General features: G+C 39.1%; 1 protein-coding gene across 7 annotated transcripts in view; it reads right to left on the bottom strand.

Annotated features, from left to right (window-relative positions):
• The window catches only part of CFAP61 (cilia and flagella associated protein 61), a 422,179-nt gene that overhangs the window by 65,522 nt on the left and 332,701 nt on the right, over nucleotides 1–23,956 (bottom strand). For all 7 annotated transcript variants that reach the window (XM_073236976.1, XM_073236977.1, XM_037022518.2 and 4 more), the window contains 2 exons: nucleotides 5,075–5,402; nucleotides 3,637–3,728 (listed from right to left, as the gene is read on the bottom strand). In XM_073236976.1, the coding sequence (XP_073093077.1) occupies nucleotides 3,637–3,728; nucleotides 5,075–5,402 (420 nt within the window). The remainder of the gene's footprint in view (nucleotides 1–3,636; nucleotides 3,729–5,074; nucleotides 5,403–23,956) is intronic.

Genomic DNA, 23,956 nt, shown 5'->3' with positions numbered 1-23,956 from the left:
GTCTTTTCTTTTTTCCTTCCTTTTTTCTAAACACAATTTTCCTTTTGAGTTCCCTTATGATTCTGACAAAGGTTGGAAAATGGTTCTGGAATTCACGCCAAATGGAAGACAGAGGAGCAATCAGACTTGGTGTGCAAGAAATCAAGTTCCCAGCTCTCATGATGAACATGCAATTTTAAATTTAATGGTATCCAAGGCAGAATTTGTTGTGACAAATTTCTTTATTCCATGGTGCATAAGCCAACAAAGCATGTGGCCTGGAATATGTAACTTAGTTTATTATGTAGACGACTTCGGGTCCCCTTTCTTCTCTGGTAAGGTTACCCCTCTGAGAGCTCATCAATTCTATCTTCTACTTAAATATTCCAATTAGTGAGTGCTATAAAAGTCTGATAAGATTCATCTGTACTACATTTATTGTAAGAGTAGTATGGTTTCTCTAGGTAAATACTGTTCAATAGGTTCCATTCTTGATCAATTGTCTGTATTTAGGTGACTGCCTGACCATTTTGGCAACAATTTTACTTAATCAAATTAATTCCAACCCCCAAAGATTGCCATGGAACCATCCTACATCTTTTTTTTCTTGGAGAATAAAATGGAAAAAATCTGTTTAGATATTCTGTACTAATTAAAAAACGAGGCCCACCTGGCAAAATGGTTAATTAAAGTCAGGGGTCCTGTTTAAATACTGTCATAGCACCAGCCAAAGAATCTATTTAAGTTGCATTCTTATTTAAACTCTCATCTAAACACCTCTTTTGGCTCCACCTCTGACTTTATTCAGAGAGAGAGCCAGTGGTTCATAAGTAAATGACAATGCTTGTAGGAAATCACACAGTGTTGTTGAAGAATCCAATTCTGTCTGAAATCAAGTCTAATATTTTCTAGTTTTTGAACATATTCAGCTCCAGTTACTTATCTACAATGACCAAATAAATGCTCAGCCTCTGAACATCAATCTGGCCTCATCCTCTTTACTAATACCCCACCTCATCAATGGCAGATTGTACTGTCCAAAGATGGCCACAAGGATACCCTCCACCACACATGTTCTTCTACAGTAAGACCTGAACACTCTTCCCCTGAGAGATGAACTCTGTGTCCTCTCTCTTTGAATCCCAGTGAGCTGTGACTGCTCCAACAGAGGGTGTGGGGAGGTGACACTGTGTGACTTTTGAGGCTGGGTCATGAAAGGCAATGCAGCTTCTAGCTTGTTAGTGAGGACACTTGTACTCAGAGTCTGGAGCCGTCACCTATGTCTGACTACACCGAGGCTGCAGTGCTGTGAGGAGTCCTAGGTGATGTGCACAGCCAGGTGTGGTAGTGTGGTGAGCACCCCCTGTGGCTGAGTCATCCCAGCCAGGTGAGGAACAAGCCTTCAGCATTGAGGAAAGAAGCCTTTAGAGGATCCAACCACTACATCACACCTAATCTAGTCTTCTCAGTTGAGGTTCAGACATTGTGGAGCAGAGACAAACCATTACCACAGTACCCTGTCGAAATTCCTGACCCACAGAATCTGTGAGCAGAATCAAACGGCTGCTTTATGTTGCTAAGCTTTGTTACACAGCAATAGAAACTGTAACCCCATTCACTACAATCCTTTCTTTATTTGCAAGAAAGTTTTGCATCAGACCATGTATACAGGACACACCTAAAAGAATCTGGGAGAGGCCCAAGGGAAATAAATGTTAAATACATAGCATCTGTCCATGTTTGGAAGAGCCGAGCTCCATTATTTATCTGCAACTATGCTTCACAACAATGTCCACTGATTGGTCACCTGTTTTGTTTCCTACAGGCAGTATTACTTTATATGTGATCCCTAATAGTCCCGTAAGTACAGTGAAGTTGATAACTTGTTCAGAGTCCATGGCAACTAAATGGAAGAGCTGGGGCTGGGATTTCCAGAAGGAAGAAGGATGAAGGACCAAAAGCCTGTGCCATTTTGAGTTAACCTCCTTGTAAGAATTTTCTAACAGCTTCTACATCTCATTGGCCAGATAGAACCTGCCAGGTAGCTAACCCTATTCTCAAAGAAAACTGGGGTATGTGTTTATTTTAAGTAAGATCATTAACCATCAGCAATATTCACGTTAAGAAAATGCGACTAGAAGTAGACAGCTCCCAGGGTCTGTCTCATGAACAAAAAAACAGACATGACATGTTAGAAAGGAAACCCTCACCTGATGACAAATACCAGTTTGGGACCAGCTGTGGGAGAATCCTATCTGAGCTCACCAAGGCCAACCACACTGCCTTCTTTCCAGTTACCCTTGAATACAGGGGATGCCACACCCCGCAGCTTCTGATTCTCTTGGGTGGCCGTCTGGCATAATTCAGGAAGGGCAGGAGAACAGTGGGGTCTGGATGGATGTCCTGGACCTAAGCAATTTACTTGCTATACTGCCATAAAGTGGTGCTTTAGTTATCTACTGATGAATCATGGGTTACCTCAGAACTTAGTGGCTTTGTGCCCTTCAGTGGGTTAGTGGATAAACTGTGATGCACCCAGACAGTGGAATATTATTTAGCAGTAAAAAGAAATGAGCTATCAAGCCATGAAAGGACATAGAGGAAATGAATATATATTACCAAGTGAGAGATACTAATCTGAAAAGGCTACATACTGTATGATTCCAAATTTAAGACATTCTGGAAAAGGCAAGACTATGGAGACATTGCAAAAGATTAGTGGTCACCAGGAGTCAGCAGGCAGGGCAGGTGAACAGGCAGGGCACAGATGATTTTTAGGGCTGTGAAGTTCTGTGTGACACTATAAAGGTGGATACATGTCATTATATATTTTCCCAAACTCACAGACTGTACAACACCAAAAGTGAATCCTATAGTAAACTGCGGGATCTGGGTGATAATAACATGTCAGTGTAGGTTTATCAACTGTAAGAAATGTATCACTCTGGTGGGGGAATGTTGATAATGGAGGAGGCTATGCATGAATGGGGACCAGGGGTATATGGGAAATTTCTGTACCTTCCTCTCAATTTTGCTATGAAACTAAAACTGCTCTAAAAAAAATAATAAAGCCTATTAAAAAAACACTTAGTGGTTTAAAACAAAAACAAACTTTTATTACCTCAGTCTTTGATAGTTTAAAACTGGGTAATTCTGGCTTAAGGTCTCTCATAAGTTTGTAGTCAAGATATCATCTGGGGCTGCATCATCTAAAGGCTTGACTGGGGCTGGGGGATCTGCTTCCAAGGCAGCCTCCTCACACAAGTGGCACATTACTAATGGCTTGTATAGGAATCTTTAATTCCTTACCACATGGACTTCCCCAAAGGGCTGCCTAAGCAACCTATGACATGGCAGCAAATGATCCAGGTGGGTGCAAGTTGGAAGCTATAGTATCTTCCAGGACCTTGGAAGATATCACTTCCACAATCCCTTGTTGGCCACATAGGTCAGCCGTACTTAGTGTGGGAAGGGACCACCCAAGGGCATGAACACCTGTGGGCAAGAATCATTGGGGGCCATTTGGGGGCTGGCTACCACAGTGGCTTTCTGATGCATAAAATAATACATTATACTAAAGACCCTAAATAAAGAACCTCATCCCCCTGCAAAAATGTTATATTTGAAAGTAAAATGAAATTCAGGAATAATACTTACAAAATCAGGCTGGGCCATTTGTACATCCAGTGGAGCTGGAATGGAGGGTTTGGCAACATGCAGATAATGGTAAGACCCAGGAAGAATGCCTCCTAGAGAAAATGGCACATTTTCCACATTTAAATTTCCTTGTTAATGGAGTGGGTAGCAGACTACATTTGTACCACAGGACACACAGAGATGCCTCCCATCACATATGCTATGCAAACTTTCCCATTAAAGTGCTGTTTTTGGCAAGGAACTCCTAGGACTGATTTTATTTAGTAACATTAATGTGAATGTGCCATTATAACCCATAATATAGCCACCAATGCTCCACGATGTGCCAAGCTGATCCAGTGTATCTGTGATTTCCTATAGACCCTGGCACTCTAGCCTAGGCCTGCCAAAGCCAGACCCAGACCCATGGAGGCCTTACCTGTTACAGTGGTGTTCCCGTTCCTCATCACCCCTCTAATATGAAACCAAAACATTTCAAAAGTGAGTGTTATAAGGAAAATAAACAAAGTTCTTGTCCAATGCTTTAGAAAACTATCATTAAGAAATTTTAAATATTTCTTGCTTATCCTAGAAGTATGAGCTTGATCTAGCTCTAGTCTCTGAAACCCATTCCTTCTCTTCCTTTCCCACAGCCACCATTTTTCTAAGGCCTCATCCAGAGTGAAATATGAGCAGGACTCTTATAGGCTATTCAGTTAAGTATAAAAAGACAAGGACTGGGATGCAGGCTTTTGTCTCTTTAGTCTGATGCTCTGTTTAAGGGCCCATGGACAGCCTAGAGGTCCATGGATGGCTTTGGGAGTCGATCCATCAACCTCCTGGAAGTAAACAATTTTATAAATACATACATTCAAAGACACTATTTTCAAAGGTATCTCTACCTCCCAAACATAAAGAATCTTGTGTTACTCATGTCATGGTCTCCTTAGAGGCCAATAAGGCCCAGGTGATGAAAGTAGACTGTTTAATAGCTGCAAAGGGTTTAGTATATCTCTCCAGATAGCTGGCCAAGGCCCAGGATCCTTGGAATGGTCTCCTTATCTCTGAACTTGAAGTGAGAATTAAAGTTTGGTAAGATGTCAGGGCACTACATTACTTACTAGTTGTAAATGACCTTTGGGAAAGTCACTGGTCATCCCCTAAGTCTCAGGTTCCCTATCTGTAAAATAGGGACCACAGTTATGATGTGGTCCATAATAAATGCTCAGAATGTGAAGGACCATAATAATAATAACAGGTCCAAAATAACTGTTTAAAAATGAAAGCCCTCCTCAGTCCCTGTATAAACCCACTGAAGGACAGAGCTGCCTCCTCACCAAGCCTAAGAGAAACATGGAGGGCTGCCCTGAGCTCTGATCCAGATCTAAACAGTAGCTTCACCAGAGGGAAGAGAGAAGAGGGAAGAGGGAAGAAGGAAGAGGGTGGCCCCATTACACACCTTGGATCTTGGCTCCCTTGTACATGGGGATGAGTTGGTCAAGACCAGTTGGTGGCTCAGTCACAGGCTCTAGGGTTGGATCAAAGAGGCTGAGCACTGCTGCTGCCAGCTGGAAGCCAATTTCTTTGGAACTGAAGTTGCTGTGGGTCCACTCATTTGAGTAATATCTGTTGGAGAATTTGGTGAGGGAGCCGGCAGCTCTGATGGCTATGTCATTGGTGTGGAAGTCACTATCAATCACAAGTTGGCCATCATAGACAAGACATGCATCATTGAAAGCTTTAAATGTCTCATAATCCACATTCTTATCACAAAAGCTGAAGAACACCTACAAAGTGAACAATCACATTATTACTCAGTTATCACTCTTCATTTTACCTTCCAAGGACTGTGAATAGTCTTCAGAGAATTTTATTATTTAGGGCATAAAAAAACCCCTAAATCTACCTAAGGTTTTCATGATGGGGTGTGTGTTTATATGGGAGAGAGACAGACAGTCAGAGAGATAGATTGATTGACTGTTGGTCTTTGGTATGAAGAACAAATTAAGATCACTCATTATCACACTTTTTTTTTTTTGAGAGGGCATCTCTCATATTTATTGATCAAATGGTTGTTAACAACAATAAAATTCTGTATAGAGGGGTCAATACTCAATGCACAATCATTAATCCATCTCAAGCCTAGTTCTCATCAGTCTCCAATCTTCTGAAGCATAATGAACAAGTTCTTACATAGTGAACGAATTCTTACATAGTGAGTAAGTTCTTACATGGTGAACAGTACAAGGGCATTCATCACAGAAACTTTCGGTTCTGATCACGCATTATGAACTATAAACAATCAGGTCAAATATGAATATTCATTTCATTTTTATACTTGATTTATATGTGGATCCCACATTTCTCCCTTTATTATTATTATTATTTTTATTTTTAATAAACTGCTGAAGTGGTAGGTAGATGCAAGATAAAGGTAGAAAACATAGTTTAGTGTTGCAAGAGAGCAATTGTAGATGATCAGGTGTGTGCCTGTAGACTATGTGCTAATCCGAGCTAGACAAGGGCAATAAAACATCCATGGATGCAGAAGCTTTCTCTCAACACAGGGGGGTGGGGGTGGGGTTCTAAGCTTCACCACTGTTGTTCCCCAATTTCTCACCTGACGGCCCCCCTGCAACTGTGCCTGTCTTAGGTTGTTCCTCCCTTGAGGAATCTTACCCGTCTCTGGCTAACCAGTCATCTTCCGGGGCCATACAGGGAAATGTAAAGTTGGTAAGTGAGAGAGAAGCAATATTGTTTGAAAAGGTTAGCTTTTTACTTCTTTGCAGATTTATGCCCTGTGGCTTCTATGCCCAGCACTTGCTTCGAGGTATCTTTACCACCTGGAGGAATTATGATACTCAGTAAATTCGATATGAGGCACGAATTCTATTTAAGGGTTGTAATTAGGAAGGAAGAAGAGAAGCTATAGAGGTAGCATATGGAAGAAAACATGGGAGGATTGATTATTTCTTTGACATATCTTCTTGTAGAGTACCTTAAGTATGTATAGGTTTAAACTACTAACTAACTTGCGCACACATATTAACATAATAGGAATACGGTGACATAAACAAAGCAAATATATAATTACCAGCCATCTCCACTGAAGCCAAGAAAACCATTTAGGCACCCTAGGCATTTGTGAAAATTTATCTATGATATGATGGATATTGTCCAACTGTACTTGAACAGTCTGAGAGAAATCAGACAAATTAAAGCAACCCATTTCTGGGATCTGTTCACATCCCATATGTTCCTTTAACCGTTCGATAGTCTATAGTCGTAAGATTTTGGAGCGCTACAACTTGCACCCCTCCCAACTCCTGGTTGAGTTCCAACAGTACAGATCCGGTCAAATTCGTTGTCTCACTGTATGCACATGCCAGCCTAGACATCTCCCTCCTCATTCCTATGGCAAGTCCAGGAAACAGTGGGGTGGACGCAGCCACAACCGCAGCATCGCCCGGATCCCTGTGGAGGCTTTTTGATGATCATCCCCCGGCACAAGTCCTCCAGAGAGTGCTGATGCTGGAAGCTCCTCCTCATATCATATCTTAGTTCATTTTCTGGGTAGCCAAGCTAGGCCTTGATCTTCTGCATAGAAACAAACAGACTCTTTGCCCACACTTTGACATGCCCTCTATACCACTGTGTAGAACTCCTTGGAGGTCAGCACACAGGAACTGCTTTTTTTTTTTAATTTAATTTAATTTTTATTTTTATTAAGAGAAAGGAATATTATCAGAAAAGAGTACCTCCATAGCTGATCATCTGACACCCTTTAAGTGATCAACATTAAGGATATTTAAAGCATGCGTTAATCATTATCACACTTTTTAAAGAATCACTCAGTCTAGACATACAGTGGAGAGAAGGTTGACAAGTGATGGAATATCTACTACAAAAGTAAATTTTTTCCTTTTAGGGGGTTTTACATTTGTAGAGATTCCATTTTCTCCTTATTCTCCTACATTTTAAATATTTCTATCCTGGCCTCCTCCTGTTTTCCTGTGTCTGACACTTGAGTCTCTCTAGGTTACTTCTTGTTGTCACCTCATCAAGTCTTAGACCTTCAGATTACCTCATTCCTGGCCTTTTAAACCCAGAAAGCCTAATTCTTCAGGATGCCCCAGGGAGGACAAGACACAGTATCTACAGGTCTGGGCTCCTGCCTTGTTGCTTCCTGCCCTGGTATGGCAGATGGCTATTCAATAAATATTTATGGGATATCTATAGGCACCGTGTCACAGAGGGGCTGCAAAACCCTCTAAATGCTCCTTAGAAATGATCTGTATACCTCCTCCCTTCCATGCCCAAATTTCCATGTCTTCTCATGCTCATCTGGATACCTTTGTCCATTATTGATGTAGAAAGTCACCAAGGCAGCCAAAGTCGGTTGTTTTTAGGTCTGAAGTTGTCATTAAAGCAGTTAAGTTTAATCATTTTTATCTTTACCTATAGTTTGCCACCTAATTAAAATCATGCTAGAAAATGAACATATGGCATGTGTCATCATATTGATGGACATCATCCTCCCTTTACATGCCTGCTTTTTACCCACCTCACTTGCTCCATTATGTATGGAAATCAGCTGTTCTGGTCAGAGAACGATACCCACCCCCCACACCCTGTTTCCACACCATGAATGATCTTGTGGTATGCACTAGTCATGCACAACTGTATAAAAATTTAAATATAAATTAATTAAAATGAAACAAAATTAAAAAATCCAGATCTTCAGTTGTAGTAGCCAATTTCAAATGCTCAAAGGCTACAGGTGGCTAGTGACTGCTATAATTGAACAGTGTAGACATTGACCATTTCCATCATTGTAAGAAGTCCTATATTGGACAGTGTGGACTCAGATCCATCATCTTAGTGACACCCTTTGTTTTCCAGTGGGGAGCCCACAGGGCCTTTACCCTTTTCTCTGTCTCTATTCACTTAGCTATGGAATCCCATCTCAGTTACTGCTATCCCAAGCAGCTTTTTTCTTTCAAATATCTTTAAAATTCTTTGTTTTTTATAACTCTTAGTAACCACAGGAAACTGTATATCTCTGAGTCCCTCTCTGACTCTGATTCTTTCTGTCTCTCTTCTATTTTTCTTTTCTGTACTCCTTTCTCATCAACATAGATTTCCCACTTATATAAAAATATTACATAAAAAAAAAACCATTTGACTTGGATTGAAATTATCATGATAAACAAAACCATCAATCTATATTTTATTAAGCTGCACATTAAATATACTAGTTTTGATTTTCTAGGTTCTAAAGATCAGTAGTATTATTTTATACTGATTTGGTATAGAATTCATAATTCAGTTACATTTGGAATTTCATATGTGTTTGTAAACTAGATTGAAATCTGAATAAGCGAACCTAACACTTTCATGGGACATGTGTTCTAAGTTACAGACCTCTCTATATAATTCATGTATTCCTATAACGCTAATCGAATATTACCTATTAAGTAAAAATGTGAAGTAGAAATATCTGGCCACATTGATGTTGTTTGGAATAAATATTTAAGACTACTTATATTTGCAATTCCGATTAGGGAGAGCAAAACTCCCTGGTCAGCAGATCAAGAGTCAGCAGTCTGATAAGCTCATTCAGACAAACACTTCTTGTGCAACCTAAAATTATCTTGGTAAGAAAGGTAAACATGGGGTTTAAAATCTAAGTGGAGAGATGGATGCCAATGGAACCATCACTCAGATAACAGGGGATTTCAGACTGTGATGAAAGCTGTGTAGAAAAAGGAGAAACTGCCTCAAGACCCAGTGTAACTGGGGCCCAGCCTGGCTAGAGGCTGGGCCATCTGCAGGGAGCCTAGGAGGCACTACTACCAGGCAAGATGTGGCAAGGGTTAATGTGGAGCCAAAATACTGACATGCGTCTTCTGCTTCTGGGAAGGTGGTATAACTTCCTCAGACAAATCCTCTCCTGATATAACTAGAAATTCCAGTCAAAATACTAAAACTACTGCCTGAGAATTCTGATGAGTATTTAAAAGCAGGTAGATTGTCTAGGGCAGTAAAAACTTGGAGCAATGATCAGCATAAGTGTAATTTTCCTTATTTAGCTGCCTTTTTTTAAGCGGGTGAACTTTAGTCACTTTATCACTAATAGAAGAATAGAGACAATAGAGCAAAGAGTCAGTGAACTTGAAGTTATATCAATAAAAATTACCCAATTTGAAGAACAGAGAGATAGGGGAAAATATGTCGAAACAAATGAACAAAGCCATAAAGACCCATGGAACAACAGCAAAGGGTTGACAGATGAAGTCCCAGAAGGAGAGCAGAGAAGGTCGCAAGCAGTAACAGACAAAAACATGCTAAAATTTAGTGAAAGTCACAGATTTATAGATTTAAGGAGCTCAGTGAACCCCAAACAAGATAAAACCAAGAAAAACCATGCTTTGAGACATAAACAAAAAAACCCCATAGCATCAAACTACTGAAAACCAAAGAGCAAGAAACTCTTCAAAGTATCCAGGGGAAAATAACACATTACATATGGGGGAACAATGGTTTGAATGACTGGAGATTTTCAAAATCAAGACTCATAAATGTAGGAAGATGGTAGATAAACATCTTCAAAGTGTTGGAAGGAAAAAAATTGGCAGAGCATGCATCTGTATCTAGTGGAAATATCCTTCAAGAATGGAGGGAAAATTAAGATATTTCCAGATAGAGGAAAGTTAGAGAATCTTTTACAAAAATATCTGCAATTGTATATGCTATAGGAAGTTATCAGGGTAAAGGAAAATTGTATCAGAGAGAAGCTTGAATCTTGACAGATGAAGACAGAAAAACAAAATAGAAAAAAATCTGTGGAAAGGTAAAAATTTATTTTTCTTAAGTTCTTTAAAATACATACAATTGTTTAAGACAAAAATTATAATATTGTTTTGTTGGGTTTTCAATGTGTGTAGATATAATAGAAAATGTTGTTCAAGGAGTGGGGAGAAAGGACCTGTAGAAATACAAGATTTTTACATTATATGTGAAATGGTACAATATTAACTCTAACTAGAATTTAAAAATTATTGATGTATATTTTAATTCATAGAGCAACTACTAAAAGATAAGATATAGTTAAAAAGCCAAGGCAGAGAGAAATAAGCCAGGCAGAGAGACAAACACCAAATGATTTCACTTATTTGTGGAATATAAAAACAAAGCAAAACAGAAGAAACAGAATAGAGTTGGAGTCATAGACACCAAGAAGGGACTAGTGGTTACCAAAGGCAGGGGTTGTGGAGCGTAGGTGGGGAGGGAGAAGGGGATTAAGGGGTACTATAATTCACAATCACAATATAGGTGGATCATGGGGATGGTAGTACAGCATGGAGAATACAATTAATGAGTCTATAACATCTTACTACATTGATAGACAGTGACTGCAATGGAGGGGGTGAGGACTTGATAATATGGGTGAAAGCTGTAGGCAAGGGGGAATAGAATAACAAAAAGCAGAGGTGACAAACAAATAATAAAACGATGACCCTAAGTCTAACTATATGAATAATTACATTAAATATTAATTGCCCTAACATTTCAATTAAAATGCAGAGATGGTTCAAAAGAATAAAAAAGGTATGTCGTAGGTAGATTTCTAAGCTGGTCCCCAAGATTCTTGCCACATCCTTTTAAGAATTGTGATTATGATGAGAAGATCACTTCCATGATTAGGTGATGTTATATGGCACAGCTGACTTTAAGATATGCTTTGTGGGTCTCACCTACTCAGGTAAGCCCTTAAGAAGACACCAGGCTTTTCCTAAAGAAGGAGATTTGCAAAACTGGACAGCTACATGTAAGAGAATGAAACTGGATCACTGTCTAACCCCATACACAAAAGTAAATTCCAAATGGATCAAAGACCTGAATGTAAGTCATGAAACTATAAAAATCTTAGAAAAAAACATAGGCAAAAATCTCATGAACATAAACATGAGTGACTTCTTCATGAACGTATCTCCCCGGGCAAGGAAAACAAAGGCAAAAATGAACAAGTGGGACTATATCAAGCTAAAAAGCTTCTGTACAGCAAAGGACACCATCAATAGAACAAAAAGATATCCTACATTATGGGAGAACATATTCATAAATGACAGATCCGATAAAGGGTTGACATCCAAAATATATAAAGAGCTCATATGCTTCAACAAACAAAAAGCAAATAATCCAATTAAAAAATGGTCAGAGGAGCTGAATAGACAGTTCTCTAAAGAAGAAATCCAGATGGCCAACAGGCACATGAAAAGATGCTCCACATCGCTAATCATCAGAGAAATGCAAATTAAAACCACAATGAGATATCACCTCACACCAGTAAGGATTGCCACCATCCAAAAGACAAACAACAACAAATGTTGGCGAGGTTGTGGAGAAAGGGGAACCCTCCTACACTGCTGGTGGGAATGTAAACTAGTTCAACCATTGTGGAAAGCAGTATGGAGGTTCCTCAGAATGCTCAAAATAGAAATACCATTTGACCCAGGAATTTCACTTCCAGGAATTTACCCTAAGAATGCAGCACTCCAGTTTGAAAAAGACAGATGCACCCCTATGTTTATCGCTGCACTGTTTACAATAGCCAAGATATGGAAGCAACCTAAATGTCCATCAGTAGATGAATGGATAAAGAAGATGTGGTACATATACACAATGGAATATTACGCAGCCATAAGAAAAAAACAGATCCTACCATTCGCAACAACATGGATGGAGCTAGAGGGTATTATGCTCAGTGAAATAAGCCAGGCAGAGAAGGACAAGTACCAAATGATTTCACTCATATGTGGAGTATAAGAACAAAGGAAAACTGAAGGAACAAAACAGCAGCAGAATCACAGAACCCAAGAATGGACTAATAGTTACCTAAGGGAAAGGGACTGGGGATGATTGGTGGGAAGGGAGGGATAAGGGTGGGGAAAAAGAAAGGGGGCATTACGATTAGCATGTACAGTGCGTGGGGGGCACAGGGAGGGTTGTGCAACACAGAGAAGACAAGTAGTGATTTTACAGCATCTTACTATGCAGATGGACAGTGACTATGAGGGGGTATGTGGGGGGGAGTTGGTGAAGGGTGGAACCTAGTAAACATTGTAATTGTAGATTAATGATACCAAAATAAAAAAAAAAAAGAGATTTGAAGTGTGAGGGGAGTTGACATAAACAAGATTCTCTGTTGCTGGCTTGAAGATGGAAGGGGCCATCAGCAAGAGATGTTGATGGCCTCTAGGAAGTGAGAGTGTATTCTATATGAGCCAACAAGGAGACAGGAACCAAAGTCTACCACAACTCCAAGCTACAGATAGAGTGCAGCCTGGCTGACACCTTGATTTTAACCTTGAGAGTCCTTGAGCATTTTAGACAGAAAGACACAGATAAGTAGAAAGCAAATGGATGGAAAAAATATACCATGCAAACTGTACACATCCAAAGGATATCAGATAAAGTGGACTTTAATATAAGGAAAATTAGCAGAGATTAAAGAAGTATATTTCAAAATAATAAAAAAGCACAATTCATGTGGAGATACAATAATCATAAAATAATTATTAGTTGTATCAATAAATTATATTAATATTATTTTAATTTATGTTTAATTTTATTTATAATTTATAATTTGATTATAATTTAATATTGTGATGTATAAAAATTTATAATAAATAATGACAATTATAAATTAATTGTTATTAATTATAACTTAATTGAGGCTCTTGATAACAGTCTCAAAAAAAGATAAAATAAAAATTAACAGAATTAAAAAAATAGAAAATTCCATGATAATAGTAAGGGACTTCAATATTCCTCTCTTGATAACTGATAGAACTAGCTAAAAAAGTACCAATAAAGACATCAAAGATTTAACATCAAATAGTAAAGCTTCAAACATCACTATCAACCACATTGAACTAAGTGTAATTTACAGTAAACTACGCCCAACAACCGCAAACTACAAATTTTGTTTATGTTCACAAAATACTCCATATGCTTGAACATCTAACAAATCTAAATAAATCTTAAAGGATTTGAATCATAAAGAATATGTCTCTTACCATAATGGTATTATATTTAAAAATCAATAAAAATATGATATCTATACTTCTAGATGTGATATGTATACTTTAGAAGGACAGCATACTTCTAGATAATCCAAGGGTCAGAGAAGAAATCACAGGAAGATTAGAAAATACTTTGAACTAAATGATAATGAAAATTCAACACATTAAAATTTGTGGGATGCAGTGAAAACATAGAAGAAAAGTTATAGCTTGAAATACTTACATAAGTAGTGACCTATGGTTCTTTCTACCTTAAGGTACTAGAAAATAATGGGACAAAGTAAATCTAAAGCAAGCAGAAAGAAGAAAATTAATTATTAAGAGCAGAAATCAATAAAGGATAAAACTGACAGAGAAAACAAACTCAAAAGCTGGTTCTTTGAAAAAAAATCAGCAAAATGGACAAATATCTAGCTAGACAGAGAACTTTAGCCAGTTTTCTCTCTCTCTGTCTCGCTTCTGTCTCTCTTAAGAGAGACTGAGCACAATCAACCAAAATCAGAAATGAGAGAAGGGTTGTCACTACAGGTCTTAGACCTTAAATAGATAATATATGAATATGTGGTAGACTTAATGCCAATAGATTTGACCAGTTTACATGACATGAACAAATTTCTTGAAAAATAAAATGTACAAAGTTGACATAAGGAGCAGCAAAAATACAGCATAAAGAATATAGTCAATAATATTGTAATAACTTTATGGTGACAGATGGTAACTATTCTTACTGGTGAGCATTTCATAATGTATGTAAATGTCGAATCACTATGTTATACACCTGAAACTAACATAGTATTACATCAACTATACTTTAATAAAAAATGTTTAAAGACAAGAAGCAGAAGAAAATCTTAAAAATCTTTTATCTGAATTTGTCAAAAACCTTCCCACAATATAAACACCAGGCCCAGATGGTTTCACTGGTTAATTCTATCAACCATTTGGGGAAGAAATAAAACCCATCTTACACAAACTTTCTCAGAAAATAGAGGAGAGAGCATTGCCTAAATTGTTTGAAGAGGCCAGGATAGCCTAAGTACCAAAAACTTACAAGGACATTACAAAAACAGAAAATTATAGATGAATATCCCTCATGAATATAGTTGGAAAGTAGTTTCAAAAATTCTTAAAACATATTAGCATATCAAATTCAATGATATACAGAAAAATAATACATCATGACTGACAGGGGTTTATTCCAGAAATCCAAGGTTGGCCGAACATTTTGAAAATCAATGTAATTCATCCTATCAATAGAATTAAGGAGAAAATGATATGATGTTTTTAATAGATATGGACAATTCATCTGACAAAATTCAACATCTATTTATGATAAATCTTATGAACAAATCAGGAATGAAAGGCACCAAATAAAACTCCACAACTAACCTCATATTTAATTGTGAACTGAATGTCTTCTTTTGAGATACAGAAAAGGCAAGAATGTTCACTTCCCCCACTTCTATTCAACATTGCATTGGAGTTCCCAGACAATAGAATAAAGCAAATAAATGAAACAAAAAAGCAAATGAAATAATATTTATTCCTAAATATTGGAAAGAAGAAATTTAAAGCTGTCCGAATATGCAGATGGTATATTTATGTATCTAGAAAGCCACTACTAGAACTAATAAGTGAATTTAGCAATATTGCAGGTTACAATACAAATTTTATATACAAAATCAGTTACATTTTATATACTAGCAGTGATCCATTGGGCAACAAATCTAAATAACCCACTTATAATAGCTCAGCTACTGCACAAAGGGAGATACACCAATAGTCAATAAGCATATGAAAAGATGCCCAACATCATTAATGGTCAGGAAATCACAAATTCAAATCACAACAATACATCATGTTATACCCACTAGAATGTCGAAATTAGAAAGGCTGATGATACCAAGTGTTGACAAGAACATGGAGCAACTGAAACTCTCATACAATGTTGGTAGTAATGTGAAATGATATAGCTACTTTGGAAAGCAGTATGGCAGCTTCTCAAAAAGGCAAACATTCATCTATCATATCTATCAGATCTAGCCATTCTTCAGATATAAAGTTAAGAGAAATGAAAATATGTCTTTACTAAGATGTGTACAAGAATATGTGTAGCAAGTGAATGAATAAACAAAGTGGTATAACCATACAATGGAATACTACTCAGCAATAAAAATGAATGGACTATTGATATATAGAATAATATGAATGAATCTCAATATCACTGTGCTGAGTAAAAGAAGCTAAACACAAAATAGCACATATGATTTTAGTTATAAAAATTCTAGTTTTAGCAGGTACATATACTTGTAACTCCATCTGTTTGTTTCTAAGTCCTGCTGTAAAAAAGTACCACAAACTAAGTGCCTTAAAACAACATAAATTTATTCTCTCACAGTTCTGGAGGCTATATTATCTGAAATCAGGTTGTAATGACCATGCTCCTCCTAAGGGTCCAGGGAAGATTCCTTCCTTGTCTCTTCTTAGCTTCTGGTCGTTATCAGCAATTCTTGCTGTTACTTATAACTGCCACCACTCCAACTTCTGCCTCCATCATCATACGGCCCTTTTCCTCATGTATCTCCTCTGTGTCATCAAATCTTTCTCTCCACATATGAGCACCAGTCGTTAGATTTAGGGCCCACCCCAATTCAGTATGACCCATTTACGTAGTTACATATGTAAAGATCCTATTTACAAATGAGGTAACATTCATAGGTACTGGGGATTAGGACCATATCTTTCTGGGGGGGGACATAATTCAACCCCCAACACTGTGACCCCAGTCAAGATAATGAATATACTCATCCCCATCCCCACCAAAAGTTTCCTAATGCCCTGACAGAGAAGCTACCCAAAGCTGACTGTAGGAGGGATAAATATCTTGACTTCTCTCTTCTTCCTATTTTTAACCTCCTGCCAGTACCTACTGGTGGCTGAACACAGACAAGTCAGACAGCAACTGGCCTGGGAAATGTCATTCTGCAGAGCATTTCAAGTGGTGCAGAGCAGAACAGGGGAAGCAGAAGACCGGCCTGACAGCAGACAGGCCAATGGCTGACACTGACTGCAATAGGATGAAGTTTAGAAGGAAGGGTGTTGGATCATGGCAGTTCAGAGTATTTGCAAGATGTTTTTGTCATGGTTCCAGCTGTGATCTAAATAGGGAAGTTAAAACCAGAAGAGGCTGCTAGAGTGAGAACCTGTATTCAGTTGGATTTTTGGGGAGGTTTTCTTATACCTCTGCTTCCTAAACAGGGTATGTGTTCACTTCAGAGGTTCCCCAGGATAAACTTCGGATATCATCCAGGATTATTTTTAGAGGAAAATTTCGGTGAAAACATTTTGATTTTTCCTGTCTTAAATTGGTATTGTGACATATGTGTGTAGATGATGTCACTTCCATATTAAAGGAAAATGAATTTTCTCTGCCTTTTTCATTGCTATATCTCACATTTAGGACAGATCCTAAGACCTAGTAGGTGTTCAATAAGTATTTGTGGAATGAATACATGAATGTACTAAAGAAGAGAAAGCAAAATTTCCATGGCTTATCAGGATAAAATAAGAGTTTCTAGAGGGCAGAGCCAGGATGGCGGCATGAGTAGAGCAGTGGAAATCTCCTCCCAAAAACACATAGATCTATGAAAATATAACAAAGAAAACTCTTCCTAAAATAGAGACCAGAGGACACAGGACAACATCCAGACCACATCCACACATGCAAGAACCCAGCACCTTGCGAAGGGGGTAAGATACAAGCCCTGGCCTGGCGGGACCCGAGCGCCCCTCACCCCGGCTCCCGGAAGGTGGAAAGAAACCGGAGTGGTTTTTTTTTTTTTTGGCGAGTGCTTTTTGGAAGCCTTAAAGGGACAGGGACCCCAGTGCTAGGGTGACAGGGCAGCAGGACCGGTGAGCAGGTGCCTGGGACCGGAGCCTGAGGACAAAGAATATCGCGCCTTTTTCCCTTTTTTTTTTTTTTTTGGCGAGTGCTTTTTGGAAGCCTTAAAGGGACGGGGACCCAGATGCCAGGGAGGCAGGGCAGCAGGACCAGTGGGCAGGTGCCTGAGACCGGTGCCTGAGGACGGAGAAAATCGCACGTTTTTCCCCTTTTTTTTCTCTTTTTGGTGAGTGCTTTTTGGAAGCCTTAAAGGGACAGGGACCCCAATACCAGCGAAACAGGGCAGCAAGACTGGTGAGCGGGTGACTGAGACCAGCACCTGGGGACATAGAAAATCACGTGTTTTTCCCAATACTAGGGAGGGAGGGTGGCGGGACCGGTGGGCGGGGGCCTGGAGCCGGCACCTGAGGACAAAAAAAATAGCGCGTTTTTCCCTTTTTTTTTTTTTTTTTGGCGGGTGCTTTTTGGAAGCCTTGAAGGGACAGGGACCCCGGTGCTAGGGAGGCAGGGCAGCAGGACCGGTGAGCGAGTGCCTGGGACCGGCACTTGAGGACAAAGAAACTTGCGCGTTTTTTGCCTTTTTCCTTTTTTTTTTCTTTTTCCTCTTTCGTTGTTGCTGTTGTTGTTTTGGTTTGGAGAGTGCTTTTTGGAAGTCTTAAAGGGGCAGGACAGGACACTTAGATAAGAGGCAGGGAATCTGGGGATCTCTGGGCACTCTAACCCCCTGGGCAACAGGGAGCACAGAGGCCCCTTACGGAGATAAATAGCCTCCCGGCTGCTCCCCCTCCAATGGAGCTCCACCATTTCGGAGGAGCAGCCCCAGCCAGGCAACGCCCACAGCAACAGCGGAGATAAACTCCATAGCAAATGGGCAGGTAGGAGAAGCCCTGTCTGTGCACAGCTGACAAGCATAAGCCACTAGAGGTCGCTATTCTCCCAGGAGAGGAAGGCCACAAACCAACAAGAAGGGAAGCTCTTCCAGCAGTCACTCATACCAGCTCGGCAAACTATCTCTATCACCACAAAAAGGCAAAACTACAGGCAGACAAAGATCACAGAGACAACACCTGAGAGGGAGACAGACCTAACCAGTCCTCCTGAAAAAGAATTCAAAATAAAAATCATGAACATGCTGACAGAGATGCAGAGAAAAATGCAAGAGCAATGGGATGAAGTCCGGAGGGAGATCACAGATGTCAGGAAGGATATCACAGAAGTGAAAGAATCCCTGGAAGGATTTATAAGCAGAATGGATAAGATGCAAGAGGCCATTGAAGGAATAGAAGCCAGAGAACAGGAACATATAGAAGCTGACATAGAGAGAGATAAAAGGATCTCCAGGAATGAAATAACACTAAGAGAACTATGTGACCTATCCAAAAGGAATAATATTCATATTATAGGGGTACCAGAAGAAGAAGAAAGAGGAAAAGGGATAGAAAGTCTCTTTGAAGAAATAATTGCTGAAAACTTCCCCAAACTGGGGGAGGAAATAATCGAACAGACCACGGAATTACACAGAACCCCTAACAGAAAGGATCCAAGGAGGACAACACCAAGACACATAATAATTAAAATGGCAAGGATCAAGGACAAGGAAAGAGTTTTAAAGGCAGCTAGAGAGAAAAAGGTCACCTAAAAAGGAAAACCTATCAGGCTAACATCAGACTTCTCAACAGAAACCCTACAGGCCAGAAGAGAATGGCATGATATACTTAATGCAATGAAACAGAAGGGCATTGAACCAAGGATACTGTATCCAGCACGACTATCATTTAAATATGATGGTGGGATTAAACAATTCCCAGACAAGCAAAAGCTGAGGGAATTTGCTTCCCACAAACCACCTCTAAAGGGCATCCCACAGGGACTGCTCTAGATGGGAGCACTCCTAAAAAGAGCACACAACAAAACACACAACATATGAAGAATGGAGGAGGATGAATGAGAAGGGAGAGAAGAAAAGAATCTCCAGACAGTGTATATAACAGCTCAATAAGCGAGCTAAGTTAGGCAGTAAGATACTAAAGAAGCTAACCTTGAACATTTGGTAACCACGAATCTAAAGCCTGCAATGGCAATAAGTACATATCTCTCAATAGTCACCCTAAATGTAAATGGACTTAATGCACCAATCAAAAGACATAGAGTAATAGAATGGATAAAAAAGCAAGACCCATCTATATGCTGCTTACAAGAAACTCACCTTAAACCCAAAGATAAGCATAGACTAAAAGTCAAGGGATGGAAAAACATATTTCAGGCAAACAACAGTGAGTAGAAAGCAGGCATTGCAGTACTAACATCAGACAAAATAGACTTCAAAACAAAGAAAGAAACAAGAGATAAAGAAGGACACTACATAATGATAAAGGGCTCAGTCCAAAAGAGGATATAACCATTCTAAATATATATGCACCCAATACAGGAGCACCAGCATATGTGAAACAAATACTAACAGAACTAAAGAGGGAAATAGACTGCAATGAATTCATTGTAGGAGACTTCAACACACCACTCACCCAAAAGGAAAGATCCACCAGGCAGAAAATAAGTAAGGACACACGGGCACTGAACAACACACTAGAACAGATGGTCCTAATAGACATCTATGGAACTCTACATCCAAAAGCAACAGGATATACATTCTTCTCAAGTGCACGGGGAACATTCTGCAGAGTAGACCACATACTAGCTCACAAAAAGAGCCTCACTAAATTCCAAAATGTTGAAATTCTACCAACCAATTTTTCAGACCACAAAGGTATGAAAGTAGAAATAAATTCTACAAAGAAAACAAAAAGGCTCACAAACACATGGAGGCTTAACAACATGCGACTAAATAATCAATGGATCAATGAACAAATCAAAATAGAGATCAAGGAATATATGGAAACAAATGACAACAACAACACAAAGCCCCAACTTCTGTGGGACGCAGCAAAAGCAGTCTTAAGAGGAAAGTATATAGCAATGCAGGCACACTTGAAGAATAAGAACAATCCCAAATGAATAGTCTAACATCACAATTATCAAAACTGGAAAAAGAAGAACAAATGAGGCCTAAAGTCAGCAGAAGGAGGGACATAATAAAGATCAGAGTATAAATAAACAAAACTGAAAGAATAAAACAATAGCAAAAATCAACGAAACCAAGAGTTGGTTCTTTGAGAAAATAAACAAAATAGATAAGCCTCTAGCCAAACTTATTAAGAGAAAGAGAGAATCAACACACATCAACAGAATCAGAAATGAGAATGGAAAAATCATGACAGACTCCATAGAAATAGAAAGAATTATTAAAGACTACTATGAAAACCTATATGCCAACAAGCTGAAAAACCTAGAAGAAATGGACAACTTCCTAGAAAAATACAACCTCCCAAGACTGACCAAGGAAGAAACACAAAAGTTAAACAAACCAATTACAAGCAAAGAAATTGAAACGGTAATCAAAAAACTACCCATGAACAAAACCCCGGGGCCGGACAGATTTACCTCGGAATTTTATCAGACACACAGAGAAGACATAATTCCCATTGTCCTTAAAATGTTCCAAAAAAGAGAAGAAGAGGGAATACTCCCAAACTCATTCTATGAAGCCAACATCACCCTAATACCGAAACCAGGCAAAGACCCCACCAAAAAAGAAAATTACAGACCAATATCCCTGATGAATGTAGATGCAAAAATACTCAATAAAATATTAGCAAACAGAATTCAACAGTATATCAAAAGGATCATACACCATGACCAAGTGGGATTCACCCCAGGGATGCAAGGATGGTACAACATTTGAAAATCCATCGACATCATCCACCACATAAACAAAAAGAAAGACAAAAACCACATGATCATCTCCATAGATGCGGAAAAAGCATTTGACAAAATTCAGCATCCATTCATGATAAAAACTCTCAGCAAAATGGGAATAGAGGGCAAATACCTCAACTTAATAAAGGCCATATGTGATAAACCCACAGCCAACATTATACTGAACAGCGAGAAGCTGAAAGCATTTCCTCTGAGATCGGGAACCAGACAGGGATGCCCACTCTCCCCACTTGTATTTAACATAGTACTGGAGGTCCTAGCCACGGCAATCAGACAAAACAAAGAAATACAAGTAATCTAGATTGGTAAAGAAGAAGTTAAACTGTCACTATTTGCAGATGATATGATACTGTACATAAAAAACCCTAAAGACTCCACTCCAAAACTACTAGAACTAATATCGGAATACAGCAAAGTTGCAGGATACAAAATTAACACACAGAAATCTGTAGCTTTCCTATTCACTAACAATGAACCAATAGAAAGAGAAATCAGGAAAACAATTCCATTCACCATTGCATCAAAAAGAATAAAATACCTAGGAATAAACCTAACCAAAGAAGTGAAAGACTTATACTCTGAAAACTACAAGTCACTCTTAAGAGAAATTAAAGGGGACACTAATAAATGGAAACTCATCCCATGCTCATGGCGAGGAAGAATTAATATCATGAAAATGGCCATCCTGCCCAAAGCAATATACAGATTTGATGCAATTCCTCTCAAATTACCAACAACATTCTTCAATGAATTGGAACAAATAATTCAAAAATTCATATGGAAACACCAAAGACTCCGAATAGCCAAAGCAATCCTGAAAAAGAAGAATAAAGTAGGGGGGATCTCACTCCCCAACTTCAAGCTCTACTACAAAGCCATAGTAATCAAGACAATTTGGTAGTGGCACAAGAACAGAGCCACAGACCAGTGGAACAGATTAGAGACTCCAGAAATTAACCCAAACATATATGGTAATTAATATTTGATAAAGGAGCCATGGACATACAATGGCAAAATGACAGTCTCTTCAACAGATGGTGCTGGCAAAACTGGACAGCTACATGTAGGAGAATGAACCTGGACCATTGTCTAACCCCATATACAAAGGTAAACTCAAAATGGATCAAAGACCTGAATGTAAGTCATGAAACCATTAAACTCTTGGAAAAAAACATAGGCAAAAACCTCTTAGACATAAACATGAGTGACCTCTTCTTGAACATATCTCCCCGGGCAAGGAAAACAACAGCAAAAATGAGCAAGTGGGACTACATTAAGCTGAAAAGCTTCTGTACAGCGAAAGACACCATCAATAGAACAAAAAGGAACCCTACAGTATGGGAGAATATATTTGAAAATGACAGATCCGATAAAGGCTTGACGTCCAGAATATATAAAGAGCTCACATGCCTCAACAAACAAAAAACAAATAACCCAATTAAGAAATGGGCAGAGGAACTGAACAGACAGTTCTCTAAAAAAGAAATACAGATGGCCAAGAGACACATGAAAAGATGCTCCACATCGCTACTTATCAGAGAAATGCAAATTACAACTACAATGAGGTATCACCTCACACCAGTAAGGATAGCTGCCATCCAAAAGACAAACAACAACAAATGTTGGCGAGGCTATGGAGAAAGGGGAACCCTCCTACACTGCTGGTGGGAATGTAAATTAGTTCGACCATTGTGGAAAGCAGTATGGAGGTTCATCAAAATGCTCAAAACAGACCTACCATTTGACCCAGGAATTCCACTCCTAGGAATTTACCCTAAGAAGGCAGCAATCAAGTTTGAGAAAGACAGATGCACCCCTATGTTTATCGCAGCACTATTCACAATAGCCAAGAATTGGAAGCAACCTAAATGTCCATGGGTAGATGAATGGATAAAGAAGATATGGTACATATACACAATGGAATACTACTCAGCCATAAGAAGTGGAAAAATCCAACCATTTGCAGCAACATGGATGGAGCTGGAGAGTATTATGCTCAGTGAAATAAGCCAAGCGGAGAAAGAGAAATACCAAATGATTTCACTCATCTGAGGAGTATAAGAACAAAGGAAAAACTGAAGGAACAAAACAGCAGTGGAATTACAGAACCCAAAAATGGAATAACAGGTACCAAAGGGAAAGGAACTGGGAAGGATGGGTGGGCAGGGAGGGATAAGGGGGGGGAAGAAGAGGGGGGTATTAAGATTAGCATGGGAAGCCAGGATGGCGGCTTGAGTAGAGCAGTGGAAATCTCCTCCCAAAAACACATAGAGGTATGAAAATATACCAAAGAAAAATCTTCCTAAAATAGAGACCACAGGACACTGGACAACATCTTGACCACATCCACACCTGCAAGAACCCAGCGCCTTGTGAAGGGGGTAAGATACAAGCCCCGGCCCGGTGGGACCCGAGCGCCCCTCCCCCCGGCTCCCGGCGGGTGGAAAGAAACCGGTGCGGTTTTTTTTTGGCGAGTGCTTTTTGGAAGCCTTAAAGGGACAGGCCCCCGTTGCTAGGG

Source organism: Manis javanica, chromosome 5, assembly GCF_040802235.1.
Source record: "Manis javanica isolate MJ-LG chromosome 5, MJ_LKY, whole genome shotgun sequence".
Lineage (NCBI taxonomy): Eukaryota > Metazoa > Chordata > Mammalia > Pholidota > Manidae > Manis > Manis javanica.
Note: the sequence above shows the minus strand (reverse complement) of the source record. Positions and strands in the feature narration are given on the sequence as shown.